The 24,266-nt window shown below is 40.0% G+C and overlaps 2 protein-coding genes across 3 annotated transcripts in view; one reads left to right on the top strand and one right to left on the bottom strand.

Moving 5' to 3' along the window:
* Nucleotides 1-24,266, top strand: part of dock1 (dedicator of cytokinesis 1) — a 177,188-nt gene that overhangs the window by 66,217 nt on the left and 86,705 nt on the right. For both annotated transcript variants that reach the window (XM_072374073.1, XM_072374072.1), the window contains exons 26-27: nucleotides 1,415-1,542; nucleotides 5,042-5,137. In XM_072374073.1, coding sequence (XP_072230174.1) covers nucleotides 1,415-1,542; nucleotides 5,042-5,137 — 224 coding nt within the window. The remainder of the gene's footprint in view (nucleotides 1-1,414; nucleotides 1,543-5,041; nucleotides 5,138-24,266) is intronic.
* The window catches only part of LOC140278947 (inhibitory synaptic factor 2A), a 33,507-nt gene continuing 18,471 nt past the window's right edge, over nucleotides 9,231-24,266 (bottom strand). Inside the window, exons 3-4 of the mRNA XM_072374074.1 lie at nucleotides 23,061-23,132; nucleotides 9,231-12,151 (exon numbers count right to left, since the gene is read on the bottom strand). Of these exons, the coding sequence (XP_072230175.1) occupies nucleotides 11,968-12,151; nucleotides 23,061-23,132 (256 nt within the window). The 3' untranslated portion in view covers nucleotides 9,231-11,967. The remainder of the gene's footprint in view (nucleotides 12,152-23,060; nucleotides 23,133-24,266) is intronic.

Raw genomic sequence — 24,266 nt, 5'->3', positions numbered from 1 at the left:
TTGTCTTTGTGCAATTATGGCTCAATACCCTTTGAAATGACTCGGAAATATTTGCATTCTGTTTATAACTTGGTCTTATACTATCCATGGTGATAGCTGTCATTTTGTCTTATACAATTCGATTTATTGAATTTTCTTAGTACTCTTTTTGTCATTTCTTTTACTAATCTTCCCTGTATATACTGTATTTTACTGTGTGGGTCTTGACAGAAATTTCTGCAGTATAACCTGCATTTTAGCATACCTATGAAATGATAAGGTGGTGCTTTGACAGCCCAAGGGTGCTGCTTATGATCAGGTGCTCTATTTTTCTTATAATTTTTTTCCTTTCTTTGCTTTCATTTATGTGAAGAGAGGTTAAGCGTTTGTATTTATACCAATGAGACGTAGCAATGCAAGGATAGTCTTATATAATTGCTTTTTATTTAAAATATCTGCCAATATTCACTTTAAAACCTGAACCTGTTCACTCCGATCTTTTAACTGTAACAAAATTACTCAAACACTCATTTATTTGCCATAAATCTGGCCCCCACCACACAGTACGACTAAGAACAAGACCTGAATTAAAAACAAGGACTGAAAAAAAATGTTTCTGAAAGAAAATGTTTAATTTATGAATGTTTGCCTTTGGTCTGCTTTCCTTGAGAATCCCTCCTCACTTATCAATTATGTTCTCTGTGTCCAAACTGCCTACCGAACGCCTCCCCCTGCATATGAAAGTTCAGGTTGTGGTGTCACCATCAACATAGACTAAGGCTTTTAGTGTTATGTTTTCAGATGGTCTGATATTTTGTGTAAATGCAAAAGGGAGCTTTTGTAATATTTAGTCTCCTTCACCTCGTTTTTATCTTAAACGGATTAGGTAAACCTGCTTATTTTCTTCTCTGTTCAAGATTGAAAGGATTGATCATTACTGCATGAAAACTGCTGTTATCTATTCCTCCAGTGGAAAATGAGTTGCTTTGATTCAGGGCGTTGCAACACCAGACTCTTCAGGAAAGGAATTTGTTTTGCCAATTTCGACAGATTTTCCACGCCAAAGTTATTAGCTGAGGTTATGTATTAGCTGAGGGTTCAGTTCAAGTGGCAGGTTTTTGTAGTAATTTAATTCTTCTTTCATGATATTCTGAGAGAGGACTGTAATTTACTGACAATGCCGGGGGCTTCTATTGGCTGTTTTTTCTAACAGTTGTGCTATTGTAATACGATTCTCAGAAAGTTTTTGAACTCTTTCTGAAGTTGATCTAATAACGTTATTTTAATTTAATCCTTTGAGGTTAAAGTCATTAATAAGCGGTGCGCGTCTGCGATGTTTGTCTTGAGCATATGCTGCGCTGCTTTGGGTGATCTTTCATCTGTTCCATGTGTTGAGTACCGTAATGAATGTGTGTTTTCTTCGGCGTCCCTGCAGATTGCCGTGAGATCCTCTTGCCGCTGATGACGGACCAGCTGAAGTTCCACCTGGAGAAGCGCGAGGATCTGAAGGCTTGCTGCCAGCTGCTCAGTGACATACTGGAGGTGCTTTACAGGAGAGATGTGGTGAGAAGCACAACTCTCTGGCATTATGTACTTTTATTGCTCCGTGGGTTGAACTGAAATATAACGAGGGGATCAAGCAGTACCTGCATAAAGAGGAAACACATTCGGACTGTGGTTGATTTGCTGAATAGCTACTAATCAGCGTGCTGTTCTCAGTCTGTTTTATTGCCCTACAAGACCTGAAAGGAGCACGTTTTATGGCCGTGTTAATTTACTAACTAACTGAGCTGTCAGTGCTCAGTAAATTGTTGCTGAAAGGCCATATTCGACACCATGAATGTTTTCTAAGAACATGGTTATGAGCTTTAGAGCACCTGATTGCAATTTGGTTCACATGATGATGATCACTTGTGGTTACAGTTTCAGTGGTCTGCTATTTTTTTGAGTAGAGGAGTCATTTTGTTTTTAAGTAGTTTTTTGGTTGCTTGCAGTGTCCAAAAATGTGCCTGGAATGTGCTTTAAAAGTTCCTTGATCATACAGTCATGTAATCAAACTTTGATCGTCAGCTTGAAACCCTAAAATATTTATTTAAAATGACAGAGATCAGAGAAAAGATTTGCATCTTCATACTTGGAATAAATCTGGTAAATGACTACAGGGAAGCATCAGTTATGGCCAAGACTGTTGATCAGAGATATTGATTAAGTATTCGTTTTAGCACAAAAATCCTTCTAGAATCGTTCACAGAAGCTCTGATCCCTCATTTTTAGGCACCAGCTTTGAAGCTCACATGTTTAAATGCTAACACACACACACTCAAAGACACTCAGCTGGCCTGTGAGTGTGTTTCATCCTCTGCCATGCCCAGACTCCTCGTGTCCTCCCCCAGGCCCTCTCAGACTCTCGTCATTGATCACCATGGTCCAGCCTCCCACACTCCACTCTGCTAGGGATTATCCACGTCTCCCTCTTGCTCTGGCCTTTACACTGCCTGTCTTGCTGTCTCTTAAATTGCTGCTCCTTTGCACACTCTTGCTCTCTCTTTCATATCTGCCGCTCACATCAACAAAACCAGAGCTCCTCCGGACTCACAAACACACAGGGAGACTGGGGGCTAGCTTATGACGGGATCACACTGGCTCCAGTGCCAGTGAGTTCTCAAACTCTGCCTTTTAATATCAGCTACTTGCTTGGAAAGTTTTGTGACTGCACAGTTTTCACACTTTCTGTGACACAATCAGTGTTCAGATTGACAGCCATATAAACACCTGTCACAGCACTCAAAAGAGCTTTTGTGGTAGTTTCCCTCTGTAGTAGGTTTCTCCAGGACCCTGTGTTCGGCATGATGAATGACAGACTCACAAGATGAAAATAATACCAGCCATGTTGTTGCAGCTGGTATGTTGGAAGAGGATAAGCAAGAAAACCTCGAAGGACTGTTTCTGCCTATTTCTCCCATGCTGCTGTGAATTTGTGGAGATATGCATGTATATACGCTGACTCATTTGCATAAGTGCTTCAGCTGCACATAGAGCCGTGTGCTTAAATGATTCTTCTAAAAGTCAACCAATTTGGCTGCATCAGTCGTGATCACAGATTTGAAAGCAGTTTTTTTTTTGTTTGTTTTTTTGTAGAAGTAGTATAAAATGGATTAGAAGAACAAAAGGATAATTCAGCTTATTTGCTACTTACCCCATTGCAAATATCTGACAACCTTTTGCTTTTTTATGAAAATCAAAATCATTCGTTTCCCTATCAAATCTTTACTCACAAAATTTATATGAACCATATGCACAAAGCCTGTGCGGGAACACCCCCCCCCCCCCCCCCCCCCCCCAAAAAAAAAATAAAAAATTAAAATAAAATAATTTCTCTGTTCAAAGCCTTTAAATGCAGACACAGTCATCAATAATACTGATAAAAAGTGTGATTTTTGGAGCACCTCTCTTTGGATCTCTTTGAGGTTGGAAGTTGTCCTTGAATTTGAATTCATCTTGATAAATCTTTATAAAAGAAGAATTTAAAAACTATCATACAAAGAAGATAAAAAGCAGAACAAAAGGGTCACTTATTTTAAAGAGAGGCTTTGTAGAGAATCCGACATTATCCATGCTTCTATAATATACAGACTGATAATGTATCCATGCACAGCCACAATGCATCTGACCCGAAAGGTAGTAGGATGCGAAAAGCATGTACCCAGCTACTGTCTCCTCCACTTGAATGGGATTCAAGTTTGCTCTGGCTGTGCTCCACTGAAATGTGGCTATTGCCTTCTGTTACCCATTTCTGACCATATTGGCTACATGTTCTGGATCATTGTCTATTTGTAAGGGATACTGCCCAGAACTACATTTCTCTCCAGATTGCCTGATGTTTTTGCACCTGAATCTTGGTCCACAGGTCCTCAAGTGAACAACTCCGTTGATGCTGAGAAAGGAGATATAACTTCTCTGAGACAGATGCACAAAAGCTTGCCTTGCCTTTGTCAAAAAAAAAAAAAAAAAAGGAGACAAAGGAGAAATCGTTTGGTCATCACTTCTGTGGTCGGATGAGTTAAATTGGATTTGTTAGCACAAAGGGGTGCAGCACCGTTAGGATAAAGAAAGAAAAAGCACTCAACCCCAAGAGCTTGGTCCACACTGTAAAGCATGACTGTAGCGTAGCGAGGAGCAAGTGGACCAGACTGCCCTCAAAAAATGAAACGGCGTCATGAGAAAAGTGGACTTCATTAGGATTCTGGTTGAAAACATCAGGCAGTCTGCAGAAAAGCATTGTTTTTAGCAGCAGTACACCTTCCAACAGGATACTTACAAGACAGAAACAGAGCAAAGTGTCCAGCCCAAAATTCTTCTCACAGTCTGTGGAAGCAATTTTAGAGCTTGGATGCCTACCAGATCTGGTTGTCTACAGTCTCAGTTGAAAGGTTTGCTGGGATGTGATAGGAACAGTTTTGGACATGGCAGAATTTTCAAAAAAGCAACAATCCCCAAAACAAACAGTTTCAGTATTTTATGTTCTATCATAATATTTTACCATTTGCGAAGAAACCAATCAGCCAAATGCAAATTTTTTTTTGGCTTACCAAATTTAATGAGAGTTACCTCAATAACCAAATGTGATAGCGTTAATAAATCTGCAATTACTGGTGATGTGGTTTGAAATGATTCCTTGCTTTTATGTAAAATCCTTTTCACATTTGTCCAGATGTGTAATACCCATTCAGAGTCATTGGTTAGCACTGACATCTTGCAAATATTCAGTTGAAATTTTGTGCAAAACGCTCTGGGAAACAATTTAATGTCTTAGCCTATACTGCTTTCCTGCAGTTGGTAAATAGTTTTGATACAACCTTATGTGAAGTAGGACTTATTCAAAGAGTGTCTGCTCTCTTAAGTTATTGTAAGGAGTTGTTTAAAAAGATGTAGACAAATAAGCAGAATACAATTAGTCGTCACTGTGAATTACTGTGCAACCGATTCTGTTTTTCTGTAAGAATTGAATTCTTATACTACTTTGTTTCTGTACTAATGCCTGCATTAATCTGTATTTTTGCAGGGTCCCACCCAGTGGCATGTGCAAATCATCATGGAGAAGCTGCTGAGGACAGTAAACAGGACGGTCATCTCCATGGGCCGTGACTCTCCTCACATCGTAAGTTTGTCTGATTCTCTGCAAGCATCAGCAGTGTAACAGCGGCTCGATAGCCATGTCTTTTTTTAGATTTACACACACGGGCACACACATGCGTACACTTAGCTTTAGTAGTCTATGATCCACGGAAAGATAAACTCCCACAAGCCCACTAGAACTCCCTTTCCAATCCAGAACTATCTTTAAAGGTGAAGTCTACCATAGTAGATTGCTTTCACTTTCCTCAATCACAGAGCGGCTTTGATTTTTTTCATATCTCTTCCTGGCGAGTTGTTTGTGATTGTGTGTGGATGTGCTGTTATAGCATTTTTTTTTTGGATGTATGTTTGCTTGTTTGTGTGTCTAATCCTCACTTATCTTTAAACATCTGATTCAGTGTTCTGCAATCTAATCCCTGTATCCTCCAGCTATTGCCATCAGAATCCTTCTTCCAGACACTCTTGGTGTGAGTTTGATAGCAGTTAAAGTGCTTATCATTCATTGTGTAAATATGCTGTCTGCCTGATGTTTAAGGAGAAGCCTCGGTAGCTTTACATGAGTTCTTAAAGAACCGTGAATGTCACTCGTTCTTTTTGAGGGATGAATATTAACTTATGTGGCTCATTCTGTTACATCCGCTTAATGATACATGGAGTTTGTGTTATATTTACTTTGGGTAGTAAACGTTTGTTGATGGACTCTTTTGAATACAGTTGAACAATGACGTTTCTGGGCTAGAAAATGAATAGGAATGCAGAGTCATCTGGCCCTGGCTGATACAGATATTGTTGCTGGTTGGAGTTGCATTTCGAGTGCACACACAGAGCACCTGCTCCCTCTGGGGAGCATCAGGAAACTGCATTAGTTATCTCAAGTTTTTATTAGCAGTAACTGTGCCACACTAGCAGCAAGCAACTTAATAAAGCCCACGGTTATCAGAAGTATACATCATCCTGCATGTTTGTGTGTATGTATTATGTCATAGTGCTGTAATAGGATATTGGCAGCAGCCTTTGTACTCTCTTGCTCTTGCCTGTCTTTTCTTTAACTCATGGCTCTTTTCTTTCTAGGTCGCACTCATTTTTGCAGAAGATATTGCAGGGCTTCTGTAGCTGCCCCTTCTTTCTGTCTCTCAGTCTGTCTGAAGGCATTCAAGCAATGCACCAGGCCCATTTTGTAGATGGGAAGCCTCCTGTGTTACACACTGCTTGTCAGCATCATGCTGAATAATGTAAAACTAATGAAGCTGTGACTTGAGCTATGGCTGCACTGTTGCCCATTTTTTCACCCCCAGTCAGCTGCTTGGAGGCCATGCAGGACTCCCACTCTTGCAGATTCCCACTCTGAATTGTCCTGTCTAGCTAAGGTTAAAAAAGTTTGAAGAGTGGATTCAGAAAAGCGATAGTGCTTCAGTAAATTTGTTTACGATAATCGCATCAGTTATCTTTACATCTCAGCCTGCACTCCTCCCTTCTTCCCTCTGTTATTTTTCTCTGCAGAGGATTTGTTTTGATAATGTATTTCAGATATGGAGCCTTCTTCCCATTTTGTCTAAAAGGCTGTCAAGATGAAGCTACCACATGCATGTGTCCTCTCTGCTGTATTATACTAAGTGCATCTATTTCAGCATTCCCCCTGTGGTGTAGGAGAAATGGTGCTCCCTGCTTCCAACAGCGGCTGTTGAATGGTGCTGAAGAACACCAGTGTCCATTCTTTTAATGAAACTACTCTACCCATGACCCCCTGTAGCCCTCACTGAAATGATCTACTTTGTATATAAATGCTGCAGCTGCCCTACATCCAGCTTGCTTTTTTGCCCCTTCTGACCTCTTCCTTTTGTTACCTGATGCCTCTACAGCTTGCTCTCCACTGTACTTGACTGATTTGACATTTCTAAGTAGCCCAGCTGAATAGTATTCGATGTAGTCTATGTGCAAATTGTTCTTTTACTCGTTGGGAGTTAGAGGTCATATAAAAACATATGGCTCCTCTACTCAAATGCTACACACTGCAGTGGTTGTGACCTAAGCTGCATTAGAAGTAGGTCCATGAATCACAATTTAATGATCAATAAGATTATTATGAATTTTTATGAGCTGTGAGACCCAGTTAGCGCTACTAGAAGGGTCATAGCTTTCTAATCAGGGGGACTGTTGTTGCTGCCTCCGGGTGCTGCTGCTGCTCACTCAACACCGCAGCCAACCACCAACCTTGTTCCTCTGAGTGGCAGACTCTCACATTTAGATTTATGCATTAACTTCCTACTCTCTCTCTCCTGGTGGTGGTGGTGGACGCAGAATGTCGATGAGAATGATCACAGTGATGACTTTGGGGGCGTTGGTTTCGTTGCGTGTTGTCACTGCAGTGCTATGCCTCTTAGCGATACCGCGGCGTCACACATTTGCATCTCTGGACATCCTAGCAGGCTGCGTCTTTGTATTCATGCCCACCCTCACGCGCAGGTTGAAATGAGTCCTTTTGAATACATTTCCATTGGGATAATAGCAGAAACATGTCTGCTGGTCCTGCTGAAATCACCAACTTCTACCTTCATGTCCTTGAATTACATATTCTCAGATTTAAGCCTGGATGAGCCTGCAGATGCACACGAATAGGAAGCTGGAAATGAAATAAATCTGTGTTACGCACCAGTGCTCCACTGTTTTTATTCGTCTGTTATATTAGCTGCACTTGCCTTTTCATAATTTGTTACGCAGTATACCAGAAAGATTAGAGCAGAAATCCAGACATTGTTTTTCAAGAACCTGTTGCACTTTTTGTGAACTTCACTGAACACAAAAACAAGTTGTGCTGTTTGTAAGATTCAGTCCTGTGGCGTTATTCTGATGATTTCCCTGCAGTGTACAGAAGGAATGGAGTGGAGAGCTGCAGAGGAAGGGCTCTGTGTTATTGATTGACAGTGAAGGGCCGACCAGCTATAAGGGTTAGAGCTTTTACTTTGCTGAATGCACTCACCGACTGAACAGAGTACTGCAACACAGCCATATCAATTACGCCTGTTCACATCACAATCCTGTCCTGTATGTATCATCTGTGTCACTCACTGTTTTTATGCATTTGTATCTGTTTCTGCCCAAATATTTGTATTCAGATCTTGCATCTTTCTCCCTCTCCCTCTCATGCTGGCCAGATAGCTGCAGAGCTCTTACAGAAAAGAAGCATAGTGAGATATGGCACTGCATCATAATGCCTCAAAAATGTACTTATCGCTCACTGCACCTTTTCTATCCTCACTTTTGCTAAAACTTTGACTGAGCACCCCCCTTTTGGTGTTTTTATTAATTCATCTTTTCGGACCCTGCTCATATGCTGTGTGCATTCACTGCGAAAATGGTGTGAAAACCACTTTGACTTGCATGTCGATGCTCAAAACCTTTAAACCACAAAGGACTTCGTTTAACAGAAAGCAAGATGTTAAGCTGTACTGGACGTCGTGTTTTTACCACCCTCGCACTTTGCTGTAAACATCCACCCAAACCTGTGGAGAGGAGGATGGCATGAGGCCGTCTCTGCATCTCTAAGGGATTTATTCAAGGCTTTGTGGCTAGGTTGTCTCTAGTTTATGTTGTACTTTGTTGCTGTCCCAATGACATACAGTTTTGATGTTAACAGCAAGGACTGTCCGACGAGCTCTGGATCAAAAACAGTTTCCAAGGCAGGTTGATTTTGTGCACATGTGCCGTTTGTGTCCTCCTGTTGCATTCTGATGTGGTTTTGTGCCTCTCTGCCGCATTGAAGAAAAATAAGTAGATGGTAAGCAAACAACATTGTGTCTGAGCTGCTCTTGAAAAGGGGGGAAAAAAGGGAAAATAAAACTCTTAATTGATCAAATGCAGTGATGGATGGTAATTTGTTTACCGTCTGCTGAATCCGAAGCAAAAAAAAAAAAAAACTAAGGACCATCTTCTGTGGGCTGGATGCTTTTAGAGGTAACTGAAGAAGCATGTTTTTTTTTTCAGGCAAACCAATGCCATTGCCTGCATTTGCCTGCTACGCTAATTGAAGTTCAAATGAAACTCGTCTACTTGAAATTGTGAGAGCTCTTTAGGTGTACGTTTTTATTTGTTCATATTTTGAATATTAAATAGCTTTATTTATTTTCTTTTTCTGAAAAAACAGTATAAAAGACAGTATTGCACATAATAAATCAATTGCACTTCTTTAAGGTACAGATAAAACATCTAATTCTCTCTCAATGCTACAGTGTAACTACTGAAAGAAACCAACCTGGCGTGTACAAGAGGGAAGGTGTGAATAACAAGTAATCACAGAATGCAGCATGTTGAAGCTTGTGACGATTGAACCAGCGATGACCAGATGTCTGTTAGCTATTGTTGTTGTTGTGTTGTTCTTTTTATTCTTTTAACACCACTTTGGCAAAATTCCTTTATTTTGGGGCAGTGCTTTTGGCTTGAAAAGTGACTTCGGTTTTCTGCTTCTGCGGGTGTTTTTCTTTTCATTTAGATATTGTCTGCTTTCCGACTCATAAAACAGTATTAGCCCTGTTTGGTGCTATACAACATAGACTTGTATAGTAAAAGCTTGTCGTATTTTGCCTGTACATTGCCTTAGAACCCTGTGTGGAAATACAACACGAGTCAAACAGATGCTGAGCAGCCAACAGGAGCTTGAAATGGGGGGGGGGGAGGACTTGTAATTTTCTTTAAAAATTCTTTCTTGAAAAGCTAGAAAATATTCTGCAAAATTCAAGAGTTGTAAAAAGCATGCACAGCTACATGCCTGCCACTCTGCACTGTAGAAGCCCTGGTTGTGATCAGAGGTGGCACATTCAGTCCTTTAGGCTTGGTGTCTGCGGCTGTTGTAGTAACTGATGCAGAATTACGGCGACTCTTTTGTTTTCCTTCGCACGTGTGTAAAAGAAAATTGGAATCGCTGAGGAGAAAAAATAGAGCAGGAAGGTTTCTTGTCCCCCCCCCCCCCCCCCTTTTTTTTTCAAATTTTTTTATTATCCCATTTCAAGAATAAAGTCAATGTTGAGAGTAAAGTTTTTCTTGAAATTCTGTATCAAAATAAAGTTGAAATGTTGAGACAAAGCTCCTCTGATCTATGAAATCCAGTTTGGAGGGTGCCTGCATGTCAGCGGTCAACATGTGTTCGTCTAAGACAGAGCAACTAAAACCATTAATCCAACCCTTGAGGGCAGTTCTGCAGGGTTTCAGCATATTGTAAAGAAAATTTGAAGGTACTAACACTTAATTAAAGAATTGCATTTATGTAGTGCTTTGCTAGTCTTGTTGACCATTTAAAGCACTTTCAGCCACATTCGCACATTTCATTCACATATTCACAGCACTCGTCAGGCAGTGCTTTTTCACTGTCATACCAGAAACCCAGGGATCAAACCAATAACCTTTTTATTTCCTCCTAAGCTATGGCTGCTCCCAACCCTCTTTACCACACTGCATTTATGACCACAAGTCAAAGCCTTTATGCTAAAACTCGAGGTATTTCTCCTGAATACGACTTAACCAGTTGATGAAAGGCATTTTGTAGACACTGCGTTGTTCTGTGAGCTAATGTTGATTCGATTTCATTTCAATGATTAGAACATAGCCTTGAAATGTGATTCTCAACATTTTGACCTGGTTTCGAAAACTGTATGCCAACTTTATTCTCATTCGTTCTCATTATTTCAACTTTATTTTCAAAATTTGCTATCCTTGACAGTCTGACTTTGTTCTCACTAAATTGACTTTATTCTCAAAATCTGTAAATAGACGAGAAGAATTTTGAAAAGCTACCTCTCTGTTGACAGTTTTTTTTTCTTTCTATTGAAGTTCTACCTGCGTGGATTCCCTCTTAATAGTATTGGGATTCGATGACTCTATGCACTGCGAGATTCCAAAAGAACCACATTTGATGCATGAAAGAAGCAACAGAAATTACACATTTCCTTTGCACTGTAGCTTTTTCGTACTGCACGGCTCCCTTCACTTAGACTCAAATAAATATATTTCTCTTAACCTTAAAGTGAATGTTCATAGATATATATTTAGATAGAAAAAAAGTACATTGACGTCTAGGTTTGCAAATATTATTAAGAAAATAAGTAGTATTTATTCATTCTTTACTTCAAAGTCAGATGATTTAAGGAGACATTTTGGCGATGGAAAGTTATATCATAGAACTCGAATAAACATCTCTGACATGTTGTCCTTTAGGTCTTTTCTTTAGATCAGTATGAAAGTCCTCAATCTGTCATGGTTAGTAGGTGATCTACATGTGTGAGTTAATACTCAAAATAGTTTTTGTTTCTGATTAGTCTGCAGAAATGGTATCCTGAACAGTGTTAATTGTGCTTTTGCGTACAGTGATATGCTGTTTATGGAGGCCTCGGAGGATCACGGTTGAAATGCCACCTTCTCCTGAAGGCTGAGAAGAATGACAAAGTTCCAACTGGTGAATAGAAATGTGACGGACACCGGACCGTCATCTTAGAACAGGACCCCGCCGACATTAGCTATAAAAATATATGCAAAGGGACAGCAGGAATTAAAATTAGTCTCCTCACCTTACTGATCCCCAAATATGTTTCTCTGGTATTATTTCACATCTTGTTTGAAGAAATTAGTTGAAAATATGACTGAATCCATTTTTGGTTAGCATGACAATTTGAATTGTCCGTTGTATCCACATTCCCATCACGCATCCTGTTATTTCTGAGTATCCAGATGGTGAGCTCTCCATTAAAACTGGTCTACAAAATCCAAGAGGACATGATAAAACAGAAGACCGGACAGATATGAAAGACCAGATGGACGCTTACATCCTGTGCATTGGGAGTAGGGGTTGGAAATGCTCCTGTGCTCTCACAGGAACCAAAGTTTCCAGCGAGCGTGCTTCTTGGAGTCAGCTTTGGACTTGCGTTTTGGGGTGGAGGTGAAGGCCTCCTGGGGGTAAGGCAGGGGGAGGAAGTGGGCATCCTCCGTCGGACAAAGCCTCTTCATCAGTGGTTGTAGCTTGTCCTCCTGCAGCTTGAAGTCCAGTTCAACACTGCAGCAAAGAATCAGACACAAACAATCAGCATTAACTCATCAACTCGAGCTAATTGGGCTCGCATGCAAGTTATCGACACCATCTTGTCCTTAAACTTGATTGTATTAGAGAGCCTTTTCATTCCACTGCTTTCTGTATCACTATGCTTTCTCTGTTTGTAGTATATAAACTTTTCTCTGAATTCCACAAGGACCTCTGTTCTGACCGATGTGCAGAATTGGTCAAAAATAGATAAATCTGCCTCTAATATTAAGTGTTTTTTTTTTCCCTGTTCAGTGTTGCACAGCTGTCATTCCACTGATTGCATAAATGCTGCTAATAGTGGAGAGGTGACTTATGATGTAACAATTACCCAGATCATGTGCACTAATCAGCGACGAACATTAAAAGCCACTGATGGGACATTTTTGCTGACCCGTCGTATCCTTCTCTCTGCATTGCAACAGCTCTCCCCTAGAGTGGAAGCTTCCCCCGACAGGACAGCAGTGGTTCCCCCAAACACTGCTGAGCAGCAGGATCTATTCAAGATTAGGTGTGTGGTCATAATGTTATGGCTGATTGTGATAGGTACGGGTAAGGTCTGTCTAGTTTTTACATTTAGCCCTTCCTTCATTGAATAGGCACCAACATTTCCCATTAATGTGGTACAGATTTTAATTTTTTTTTTTATTTGGAGGCATTTAATTGTTTATATTTCTCTTTTGTTATTAACAGCGAAACCAGGTTTCTGTGTCCACCATCCTTCTTTTAATCTTGACATGTTTCAACTGCCACATTACTCCACAACCATATTAAGCACATACAATATGGCCTGTTCTCACTTGACCTCTGCACAGGCATCTGTCTGAGCACTGCTCAGCCTGCTAAAGTGACCTACATTTCTCATTCGTTTCATCTTCATTTGCCAGTAGAAACACCACATTTAGACTATTTTTGATTGTATCTGGCTGCCCATTTTGGTCGCTGCCAATGCTGTTTTTTTTTTTGTGTTATTTGCATTTTTATTGTGATTCACTGAGCGAGATAGAAAGTCTATTAGTGTCTCTCCCAGCGAGGATGGCGTAATCACCAGAGGGGGTGCTGAACTGGAGATAATTTGCTTTGCTAAAACTGAGATCAGAGTCTTGGATATTGATGGGAAACTTTAAGAATAGTGTTTGGATCCTTGCACAATATTATAATATCCACTAAAGGGGATGAACAAGCAGAATTATTCATAATTGTTTTGGCATACAAAAGCACAGAGTCTTACGCCACAATTGCCCAGAGAATGAGGGGATTTATCTGGACCCGCCATCGCTGTAATCCGGCGCCCGTGCACATCTGACCACCAGGTTCTGCTAAGTAAAACTCAGATTACAGCCTGAGCTTTGGCAAGTGTAGGGACTTTAATCTGCTAAAGCTGTCTGCAGTCACTACCTGAGTGAGGCTGGCGGAGTCAGACATATGCATAATAACTCCAAGCTGCCTGCTGTGATTTTAGATACAGTGCATCTGTAATGATGTTCAAATACAGTTTTTATTATGTACATCGGTGCCTTTGGCATTGATTAGTGGAGCATACATTCAAGTTGGCATTTGATAATGACTGTAGCAGATGTTTTTTTCAATCAGACACTCAGCACTTTGCATTTGTGTGACTGGAGCCTTTTCAGAGGGCCAAGAACATCACCGCTTTTATCGACAAATCACTGGCTTTTAATTACACTGATGTAAGTCCGTTTCTCTGTGAAGGCCCTCAGTTTAGTGTGCGCATTCAAATTTGACTGTATGGGGAAAGAGCCATGTGTGTATCATTGTATGTAGGTAGAGGGTGTTGCTTGATGCATTTTAAACAAACAGTTGAAGCTCTTCATAAAAGGCAGCAATAACTTGAGAAAAACACTGATGTCATATTGTGCATGTGCCGATTACTGATCACTGAAATTGTCCATGGAATAAGTCCTTTGACACACTACTGGACTCCATATTCCAAAATTCTGTTTCACTTCTGAACCAATATTTATATGCATGAACTAAAATACACTACAAACCTAAACGACTTGACGAATCATTTACGGTTTTATTATTTATTCTATCCGGTTGTGATAATCCATAAACTGCCCAACAAAAAGCCCAACACATGAAACTCCAGGTTCATGGAAGTCATTTTCTCTGGCACAAAATGACTTTTTGTTGCTCCAGACAAAGATTTTTGGCCTTTGGGGTGTCATTCCTCTCAATAAGAACGTCCAACATGCTTTTTTTTTGCTTTAAGGATCAAGAAAAGTTGCAGCGATTCATGCCTCCACATTATATCACCTCTGCTGCAGCAGCTCGCTTCACTCAAACTCTGAATCTGACACAAAACTCTAAAGACTATTGTATTACTCCTTTGGCTCACTTTTTTCTCTGTTTTACAAAAACGCTGTGATACCACTTTTTTTTGGTCAGGAGTAAGAGAACTTAACTGCACATGGGAGCACAATTCTCATGCTTATGAGGTACGTAGAACATTAGAACACAAAATTGACTTTCTCGTGCGGTCTAAAACTGGCACCCTCAGAGAATTCTTTCATCAATGACTGCGTGCCTATCGGAGTGTTATTATAGTTAGCTGTCATTCATTATGGTTACGGCTCAACTTGAACATTGACATGGATAACTCTTCTTGTCCCAGTGTTACACACATGGGAGTGAAATAGAGTTTTCGACTGAAGTGTCGACTCCATGAGAAAACACAAGGGGCTTACTTCTCTGTGGGCGATCATTATACACGAATGTGCAGCTGAATTCACAGAAAAGATCCTGTCCTTAAGTCCCTTGTATGGTAATTCTGGTAGATGATACTGCGCTTATAGAATAAGGAATTTATTAGAGGGGAGCCACAGCCAGGAAGTGCTTTAAGCAATCCCGAGTTGACACATAGTCTTAATGGGTGGATTTATAGTCCCTCTTTCCAATGCATTTAGCCGTCTGACTAAAGAAACAGAAAATATATCAATCAGAGCAGCTCTGTTGGGAATTTGACTGTATCAGTATGTACTTGCATGACAAAGATGGAACTCAAGAGCATGTGAGTGTAGTTGAGAATGCGCGCAGAGGAGTGATACGATCCCCAGTCGCATTAACTGGGTGTGTTACTCTGGTTTTGAGATGGATGAGTTTGGTCAAACTAACGTGTTTACATGTATCGTAAAAGTAATAGATTGACAAAATAAGTCGGGTTTTTTTTCCTAGTTTCATGTAAACGAGTCCAGTGAAGCACTAGGATGATCATTTCACTGAGCCCTTTAAATCTCTTAAAAAAGCCTGAGTTAATGCTGTGTAATGGAAAAACGAACTGATCTCATTACCATTTTTAGGGATTTTTTTTTGAGAAGTCAGTGGTTTACTGGAGTGGGATTTTCTATGGTCTCTCTTTTTTGTCAGTTACACACTCGGGTGTGTAAATATACCCACACGTACCTAGACGTGTGTGTGTATATATACACCAGAGCAGGGATGGGATTTTGCCCGCTTTACATTTTGAGCCTGTAATACTGTTGAGGCTTTTGTTGCTGTTCTACAGGTTGTTGCCCTGCATTGACGCACAGCCATTTAACACAATTAAAAACCACTACTAGTTAAACGGTACAATCATTGGACTTCTTTTCAGTCTGTCCTCTGTGAGCATACTGTACATTACCAGTGCATTTTCGCTCCAAAGTGCTCGTTTGGTAGTCTCTTTCTTTGCCTTCTGAGCAGGACAGATCGTTTACATATTGGTTACTTTTATCAGTGACCAGTCATAAAGCATTAGGAGCAGTCTGGAGTTAATAGTTTGTGGCCACGCAACACTGCTCAGCCAAACATGAATGAAAGCACTTTTGAGAAGATAAAAGTACTCTGACATCTGAGCTCGAATGCAGACACCCTGTATGTGCCACTCACTTTCTGTAAGTACAGCACTTATTAGATATATTTACATTCCTCACCTGTCATATGTTTATACGCCCTGTTGACACAACTCTGCTGGCTTGAAGTGCGCTTGATATCAGATTGCAAATCATCATTTGTGACTGCAGTCACTTGAAGGCTCTTCTAAGTTCACCTGACATCTCTATCAATGCTCAAAGGTGAATCTTCAGCCTCTATCAAGCACAGGGCAAATGATTATGGCAGAACCCGCTTGCTTACCTCTACCTCTGACATTTATTGACTGGTAATTTTCTCTGGTAGACCTTCATCAGGCTCCTCGTAACTTCATTGGAGGGGAAAAAAAAACAAAAGTAAAGCGAAAAGATAATCTCAACTTTGAAACGCAGTCAAGAGGCTTGACTATGATAAATGAAAGATTTATCTGCTGCCCAGTTATCAGCATCTCTTTATGAAAGTGTCATGGGCCTTGCTGTGTCACTCCGCATTTTGCTGAAAGCGAAGAGTGAAAGGTTGTTGGCATTTCCCTGTCCCCTGCCTGCCAGTCCCCTGAGTGGCTTGTTGGTTCAGAGCAAATTGAAGAAAGCACTTTGGACCATGTCAGTCTTTAACCTCTGTCCCTGACACACTCTTGCACCTTTTTCGTCGTGTTCCTGCTCTCTGAGAAGTGTGTGCATACAAGAAAAAGAGAAAGTTTTCAATATCCTGCGCTTTGCCTGACCTCATCATCTCATTCGTTGCCACGCGCAGCTCTCATCTGCCTTTCAACCCTACTTTAAACCCCTCTGTGTGTTGATCTCTCTTTCAACCTCTCGTGGTTCCACATTGTCAACCTATCCTCCTTTGTGTTCCCTTATCTTTGCAAGGTGTGAACGTGCTTCTCTTGACTGTCCGCACTGTCCCTTCACACTATCCGTCCCGCCGAGGATCACTCTTGTATCTATGGTAACCAGCTTGCCACCATACTGGAAAACACCATTATCCTTGTGCAAAAAGAGATTTTCTCCCCCCAGCAGAGTAGTGCGCTAGGACAGTCTTGCTCAGTAATATCCATATGTGATAATGTAATCAAATCTGCAGCCTTTAGCAATGCTTAATTGATTTTCATGGTCTCACACAATAGATTGGATTATTCCCATATATAAAGCCCCATCTGTTTGCACTGTACAGTGTTATTGAAATAATGTGTTGCTATCAGATAGTTAACTTAATCATCGTTTGTTGTGCTCTCTCTCCGAATTAAATGCAAGACATGCAAGCTAATGAAAAAACTGTGGAGATGGGAAATAACTGTAGTCTGTTCTGAGCATCAGGACCTCCAGAATTGACTTTTTAGTCACAGCCACATAAGTGTTTTATTTAATTTCTTTATCCTATATCAGCACATTAACCCATATAATTGCAATGTCAGGAAAATGAGATTACCGCAATACGTCAAGACAGTAAAATGCATTTCAAATGCCTAGTTTGTCCCATTTGTCTTCTTCCCCAGCCTCTCTCTGTTTGTCTATCACGTCTTCTATCCAACCCCTTTCTCTCTGAAGGAGATTCTGTCTGTCTATTACATAAAATACACTTTAATAACTTTTTTCATCCCTTTCTCCCATATTCTGGTTCAGTGTCATGCACATTGCATTAAGGACTGAATCCCCGAAGTTAATTTGAACAAACTCTGTTGGGTGTTACAAAGTCTGGGGAGAGAGTAAGATTGAGGAAGTTTCTGAGAGAGGGCGACAGAGCTTAAGATGGTTAAAAATGAGGAGCGTAGGAGAAGAGACTAAAGCAGCTTGTTTATTCTGTTTGAGGTCTACACCCATAGACTACAGCATTATATTGATCTGGTGCTGTTGTTATGCTAAGGATGGGCCGGGTGATGCCATACACTCTTGGACAAATTGATTGTATTGAAGAGTCCAGGGCTGACTCCTTACTGGGCTGCGTTAAAATGATTTATGGACCCAAATGTCCACTCCACTCATGAGAGGAGCTGCATCAAAACACTGGAGTTGGGGCTTTGGCCCTGGCACTAAGAAACAAACAAAAGCCCTAAGCAACAGTTGGTGCAGTCACTAGGACTCAGTCACTATGGCATCTTGACCTCATCATGTTTAAAGTGCGTTTTTTTTAGTTGATTATTGCTCTGCTCCCTCCCACTGGTCAATTTTATTTTGGGCTGCTGGGACTTGCAGTCAACAAACTGCAAAAAATAATCACTGAAATCTAATCTCACTTGTTGTTTTGACTGGCTGGTTTTTTTTTGGCTGGTTTTGGTGACACTTATGTCCATCTGATAACTTTTGTGACGCTTCAAAATCATCTGTAGTTTTCATTTTGGTGAAAACTTGGGGAAAAAAATAGTGTCCCCTGATCAGAAATATTTCAAAACTTTTTAACAAGAGTTAATAGAGATCACATCAATTAGGTTGACTCAACGAGTTGAGATGTTTTGGCTTTGGGAACTGGGACACATGAATTATTTGATGGAGGGAATAGTGTGTAACAATTTGTGATATTTAACAGTCAAGTTTCTGATCACAACCGTCTCGAATGCTGTTCACCCACTAATTAGCAGGATATTGCATCTACAGTAAATGGCCAGAGTTGATTACCAGTTAAGGGAGGCAAGCGACCTTGGTATCACTCTGATGCTTTCACTTGTGCCCATTTCGCAAACCTGTACCCTCAAAATATATCACAAAAGGGCACCCACACAAAAAAAAACTGATTAGAAACTGAAAGAGATATTATTTTTAATAATCTATTTTGACAAAGATCTGTGAGAATGAAAATCAGATCAACAGTTGTTAGGAAAAAAGCAATCTTGCTTAGTGCTGTGGCTCCTAGTGGTCAAATGCTGCAAAGGGTCCAGAGTCATGTATCAAGTTGTGATTGACAAAAGAGTTGCTGTTTGTCGGCTGCTGGTGTTGCTCATGGCTTTCTGCCAGTTTTTGCTCGCTTAATGAAAAAACTCCTTATGATTACTTTTGGAAGGCTTTATCAGCCCATCTTTCTGAGGTTTGGCCTCAAAACTTTTCCAAACTCTTCTTTTCATAAAATACTATTTGCAGAAACCCAGTTTTGAACTTTCACTGATTCACAGAATGTGGTGGTACCTGGTTAGATTGGTAATATTCTTTCACATAGAATGCGAGAAGGATTGAGGGACTGACCCAATCAGAGCATCAAATATCAAGACTACTGGTATTTACAACATGGTTCCAGAGGCTGCCATAGATTCCTGCAGTAGAATGAGAAAAAAAAGAAAATCCTAATATACAGCATAGACAGCTTTTCTTCCCACACACAGTGAATATTCCTGCATGGCTCTGCTTCCTATCCTGTGTTTCTCCACCTCCAGAGAGGTTGTTTTCATGGAGATCTGTGTAATTAGATTGCCATTTAATCCCCCTGCCTCTGTGAATGCAACTGCTATATTTGATTCTGTGTCCAATCAACACAATTTACCATGTCAAGCAAGTCTCTTAAAGACAAACTCAGGTCAATTTAACACATTTCAAACATCTCAGTTGGAAATTTCTGCCCTTTATCAAATGGAAACCCTGCCAGAAGCTGACAAGGTTTGTCAAAAATGAACCTCCTTTTGTATTGAGTTTCTATTTTTCTACACTTCCTCCACCGATATAGCTTTCCAATTGATTGTGGCAGGTCTATGAAGACAAATGTGGATTTTTTTTGGGTGGTGTTATTCTGTATGTTTGAAGGTGGTTATCATGTGCGTATGATAAGCACCTCCTAAATTAAGGAAGAAATCTGATGTGACTTTGACTCTGACACCTTTTATGTAGATTATAGAAAGTTGGTTAACTTGCATACACGTACGTTTAATTGGCTCATATTTTAATGGCCATAGTTATTCGTGGCTTTTATCGCAGGCGGCATTTGGCACATTTTCGCCTTTCTCTTCTTTAAGTCAGTGAAACTTGTTTGCTTACACATCAGTAAGTAAGAGTGGTACATTACACCAATCTTTGAATATCAACAAGTTAACTGTTGATTTATATATAACACTAGATAAAATCTCGGCTGCAAGTCTTTTCATCCATCCTTCTTTTAATCCCCCAAACTATCGCCTCTTAATTAATTCTTCATGTACTTCACATCATCTGTTGTAATTCAGCTCCTCTCGCTGTCATTAAACTGCTGAGGGACCTTTTTTGTGTTGTCCTCCCTACGGCGATGCAGGAGACCTGTAGCGATTTTAAAAACATTTAAGGACACAATGCACCTCCCGAGCTCGAGCATCTGAGGGGACAAGGCTATGCTGTGCTTCTTGATTTGCAGAAGCCGATTGAAGTCTAGCCAGAGGCTTATCAGTTAGTGAGGTTGGTAGATAAAAAAATATTTAAATGGCTCTTCAGAGGAGAAACTCAGACTGTGTTGAACAGCTGTGGCCACGAAAAACAATTTATATCCTCTTACCTTCATACGTTTTAAACCTCTTTTTTTCCCTCTCATCTTTCTCTGACTCCTGTTCTATTTGACTGTTGAACATGTACTAAACAGAAAAAAACAGACTGTGTACACATAGGCACATATAGTTTGTGTCCTGTAATGCTGTAAGCAGCAGCCCTGATGGTCCTGATTGTCAAAGAAAGTTTGATAGATGTCAGAATGTGCATGGCTCTGTCCATGAAAAATAAGTATCTGGCCAACAGACAACTGAATATATGATGTTCATTATGCCTAATAAACTTTCAGTTGTCAGTGGGAACTGATGTCATCATCAACACAAATGCAACCTTGCAAAAAAAAAATTGTAGCAAGGCAGCAAGATGCAGGGCAGAATCCATATATCTGCAGTTATAGTCTGAATTCTGATACACAATATATATAGATGCATTTTCTGTTAATGTCTGGTAATGTTGAAAATACACTGTAATAGTATCCTATACTCTGCCTACTTTCAGAGGTATCAAACATTTTAGGTGAGACATTTTACCATTTCATGAAAAATATTAACTCAATTTGATGGCACCAATACGTCTCAAAAATGCTATTTTAATAGATGCAGTATATGGTTTAACATTGTCTCGGTGAAATGTGCAAGGCCTTCCCTGAAAAAGTTGTTTTGATTGGAGAAGTTGCACAAGTTGCTCTAATGCACCCCTGTGTCATCTTTATCCAGAAGTCGCTACAGTTTGTCCAGTAATTAAGAATAATTTAGATTTGTGTCTAGGTTGTTCCCATAAAAAATGTTTGACAAAGTCTGTATGCTCATTTTCAATTTAAGCATACACAAGTGGGATAGAAACAGAGAAAACTAATGATGTAGATAATAAATATGCAAATTATACAAAAGAGGAATCGGCGCAAATAAAAAGTGCCAAAGTCCAACCCGTGAATGACGATGCAAAGAAATAACATGACTCTAACAGTGCACACATGGCTGTTACACAACTCCTCCAAGAGCACATAGTTGCAGTAATTAGCAGCATTCCAAATAAAGGTGTCATCACTTTCAAACACAGCGACTTTGTCAAGGAGCTAAAAAAAGCTATTTCAACATTTCTTCTGCAGTCTGTAGATTTGGCAATCTAGTCTGCTAACTCGCTAATGAACACGTCTCAAAGAAGTGTTTTTGAGCTGCAGTGAAGCTACAGTCACACAAACCAGCAGTACGGCACCTTCCTACAAAGTTATGCCGACTCGTTGCTGTTTATATTTGTACTTCAGGAAAGTAACATTTGTTTTAATGGCTGCTTTGTGTTCTTGCTTTGTCCTCATTGAATAGCACACGGCTATCTAACTGTTCAGAAGTCAGTTTTCATTGTCCACTTTGCTTCCTTTCATTAGGCTTTCTACAATTTAACTACATATTTCGTTATTGCGTCCTCTTCTTCTGCTGTTTTAACTGGGGAATCCAGCTCCACCTTCTGCAAATCTTGATGAGCTGACTTTTAGTAATTGCATACCAGTAGTGAATATTAATGTCCATATATTTTTGTAAATACAGAGCCACGCACCGACTTGCACCAATAGAGGGTGGATGGGGGTGGAACACCCTGGTGAATGAGATCTACATACTACCACGTCTTTACAAAAGAAACCAATTATATAAGGCAACATAAACTATATTAATATACAGCAGCAGTCAAAAGTTTGAATACACCTACACATTCTAAAGAAGTGGATGTGTTTTCATACATTGATTCTTAATGTTGATATGAATTTAAAATTCGGTATGTTGCCTAACCCTCCTCCGTTATATGTTTAGTCTTTAAAAAATGTCAGGAGAAACACTCATCAAAACTAAAACAACAAATCAGCTCTCTCTAATTCCCCGTGTCTAACTAGCTTGGACTAGACATTTTTGTGAGCTTTGCTTGATAAGCTATTGAAACAATTACCAAAATTAAAGCCAGTTGATTTTCCAGCCAACAAATTTATTAATTGACTTGTGTAAGCATTACTTCAAATATGCAAACATTCCCTCACTAAGAAACGTATGCGATGAGAAACTGACTCTTATATGAGCTCACATGCATCTTCATAAGAAGATCACTTTGTATCCCGGTTTGCTGATGACTTTTGACTCGCATCCGTACGGGTTGCCAAATACATTTAACTGAGATCTTACATCTGCAGAGTTTCAGTTGGCTTGGCAACAACACTCACTGATGATATTTAATGATGTTTGGACCGTAATTAATTCCACCTTTCATGGCGCTGTGCTCATTCATTCTACAGTTTTCAACTGTGTGCCCTTTTGTCTCTAAATTCAACGAACTCTACACTTGCTCTGCACCTGTCAGTGAATGAAGTGGTGTGAGGGGATAATTGGACAATCAGACAAAGATGCATAGTTTGGGAGAGAGAGCGCAGTGTGTAAATGTCACATGGGCTAATTAACAGCATCTACATTAGTCTTGCATCCTGTGGCCCTTCCCCTCTGCTCTGCTGTCCCCTATTCCAGCCGTTCCCTTTCCCTCAAGGAGAAAAGACAGGGCACATTTGGATCATTGTGTCTTTGAGAGGAATGGCCACTAACCTGTAAATAATGCATGCGCTGTTCCGGCATGTGTCACAGTTGGCCGTGTCCTGTCCGGTTCGATAGGAGAGTCTGTGGGGAAGATAAGAGTCGTGAATGAGTAATTACAGAACTTGTTAAGCTGCCGCCTCACACCTTCCTTTCTCATCTTATTTGTCATTCCTTATTAGCAAGACTGAGTAAATGAGGGTGATGAGGAGTCACATTGCCCTCCCGAGTAGCCTGTGCCCGGCAGCCAGGGTACAAGGAGCACAGTGCCGGCCATTAGCAGAGGTCGACTGTTTGGAGGTGAGGTAAAATGATGCACATGGTTAGTTTCTGGACTGCACTGAAAGGTAGTTTAGAAAAAAGAGACTTACCTCATGGTTACATAACACTTTTGATTAGAATATGAAAAACAAAACTGATTGGACTGCAATGAATGATTCATTTATCTACAATTTATCAGTCGAATGTTCTTTACATATATTTAAAAAAAAAAAAATAAAAAAAAAAAGCTTGTCCCCAGAATTCTAATGCATATTTTATCCGACCAACGGTGCAAAGCCCAAATTAACTCAAGCGTTCAAATTAAAATGAGATGAAACTGATAAAACCTAGAAATTCTAGAAACGGAGAGGGTTTGGCATTTTAGATTTAATGTTTATTGTAGATAATGTTATTGCCAAAATTGTCTTTGCTTTAATCTCACAGCTAATCAGTTAATCAGCTAATTGTTTGAACACTATCAATAAATATTAAACTGTCTGGAGCTGTTGTTCGCTCTTTTGAATTAAGTGGCTCCCACTCCCATCTCCTTTTATTTACTTTTTTTTTTTACTCATACAAGAAAAAATCTCTCCATTGATTAATCCTTTCTGTGAAAAATAGCGTGGTAAATGATGTGTATGAGTTATTACCTGCAGAATTGAGAATAATTAAGGTGCTTTTAGCAGATATAATTTGACTATTTTGTTTTGGACAGCTGCCCTTGGCCTCATACTCAGATTCATTGTGATACATTGATCCCAAAATTCACATCTTCCAGTAACTTAATAAAATGTATCCAACATGTGTTATATTGTTCAGTCATTAATATTCTTTGACACGAAGCATCGTTTTTTAACAAGGGCTATCATAAAGTCCTGCTTCAGCAGTTCCTGATTCCCTAACAGCTCATTCATTTGTCTGAAAAGTTTTTGCCATGAATAAACCTCTAATGGCCCG

The sequence above is a fragment of the Leuresthes tenuis genome, unplaced genomic scaffold (assembly GCF_036924035.1).
Source record: "Leuresthes tenuis unplaced genomic scaffold, fLeuTen1.0.hap1 SCAF_20, whole genome shotgun sequence".
Taxonomy (NCBI): domain Eukaryota; kingdom Metazoa; phylum Chordata; class Actinopteri; order Atheriniformes; family Atherinopsidae; genus Leuresthes; species Leuresthes tenuis.
This window is presented reverse-complemented; position numbering and strand designations above follow the sequence as displayed.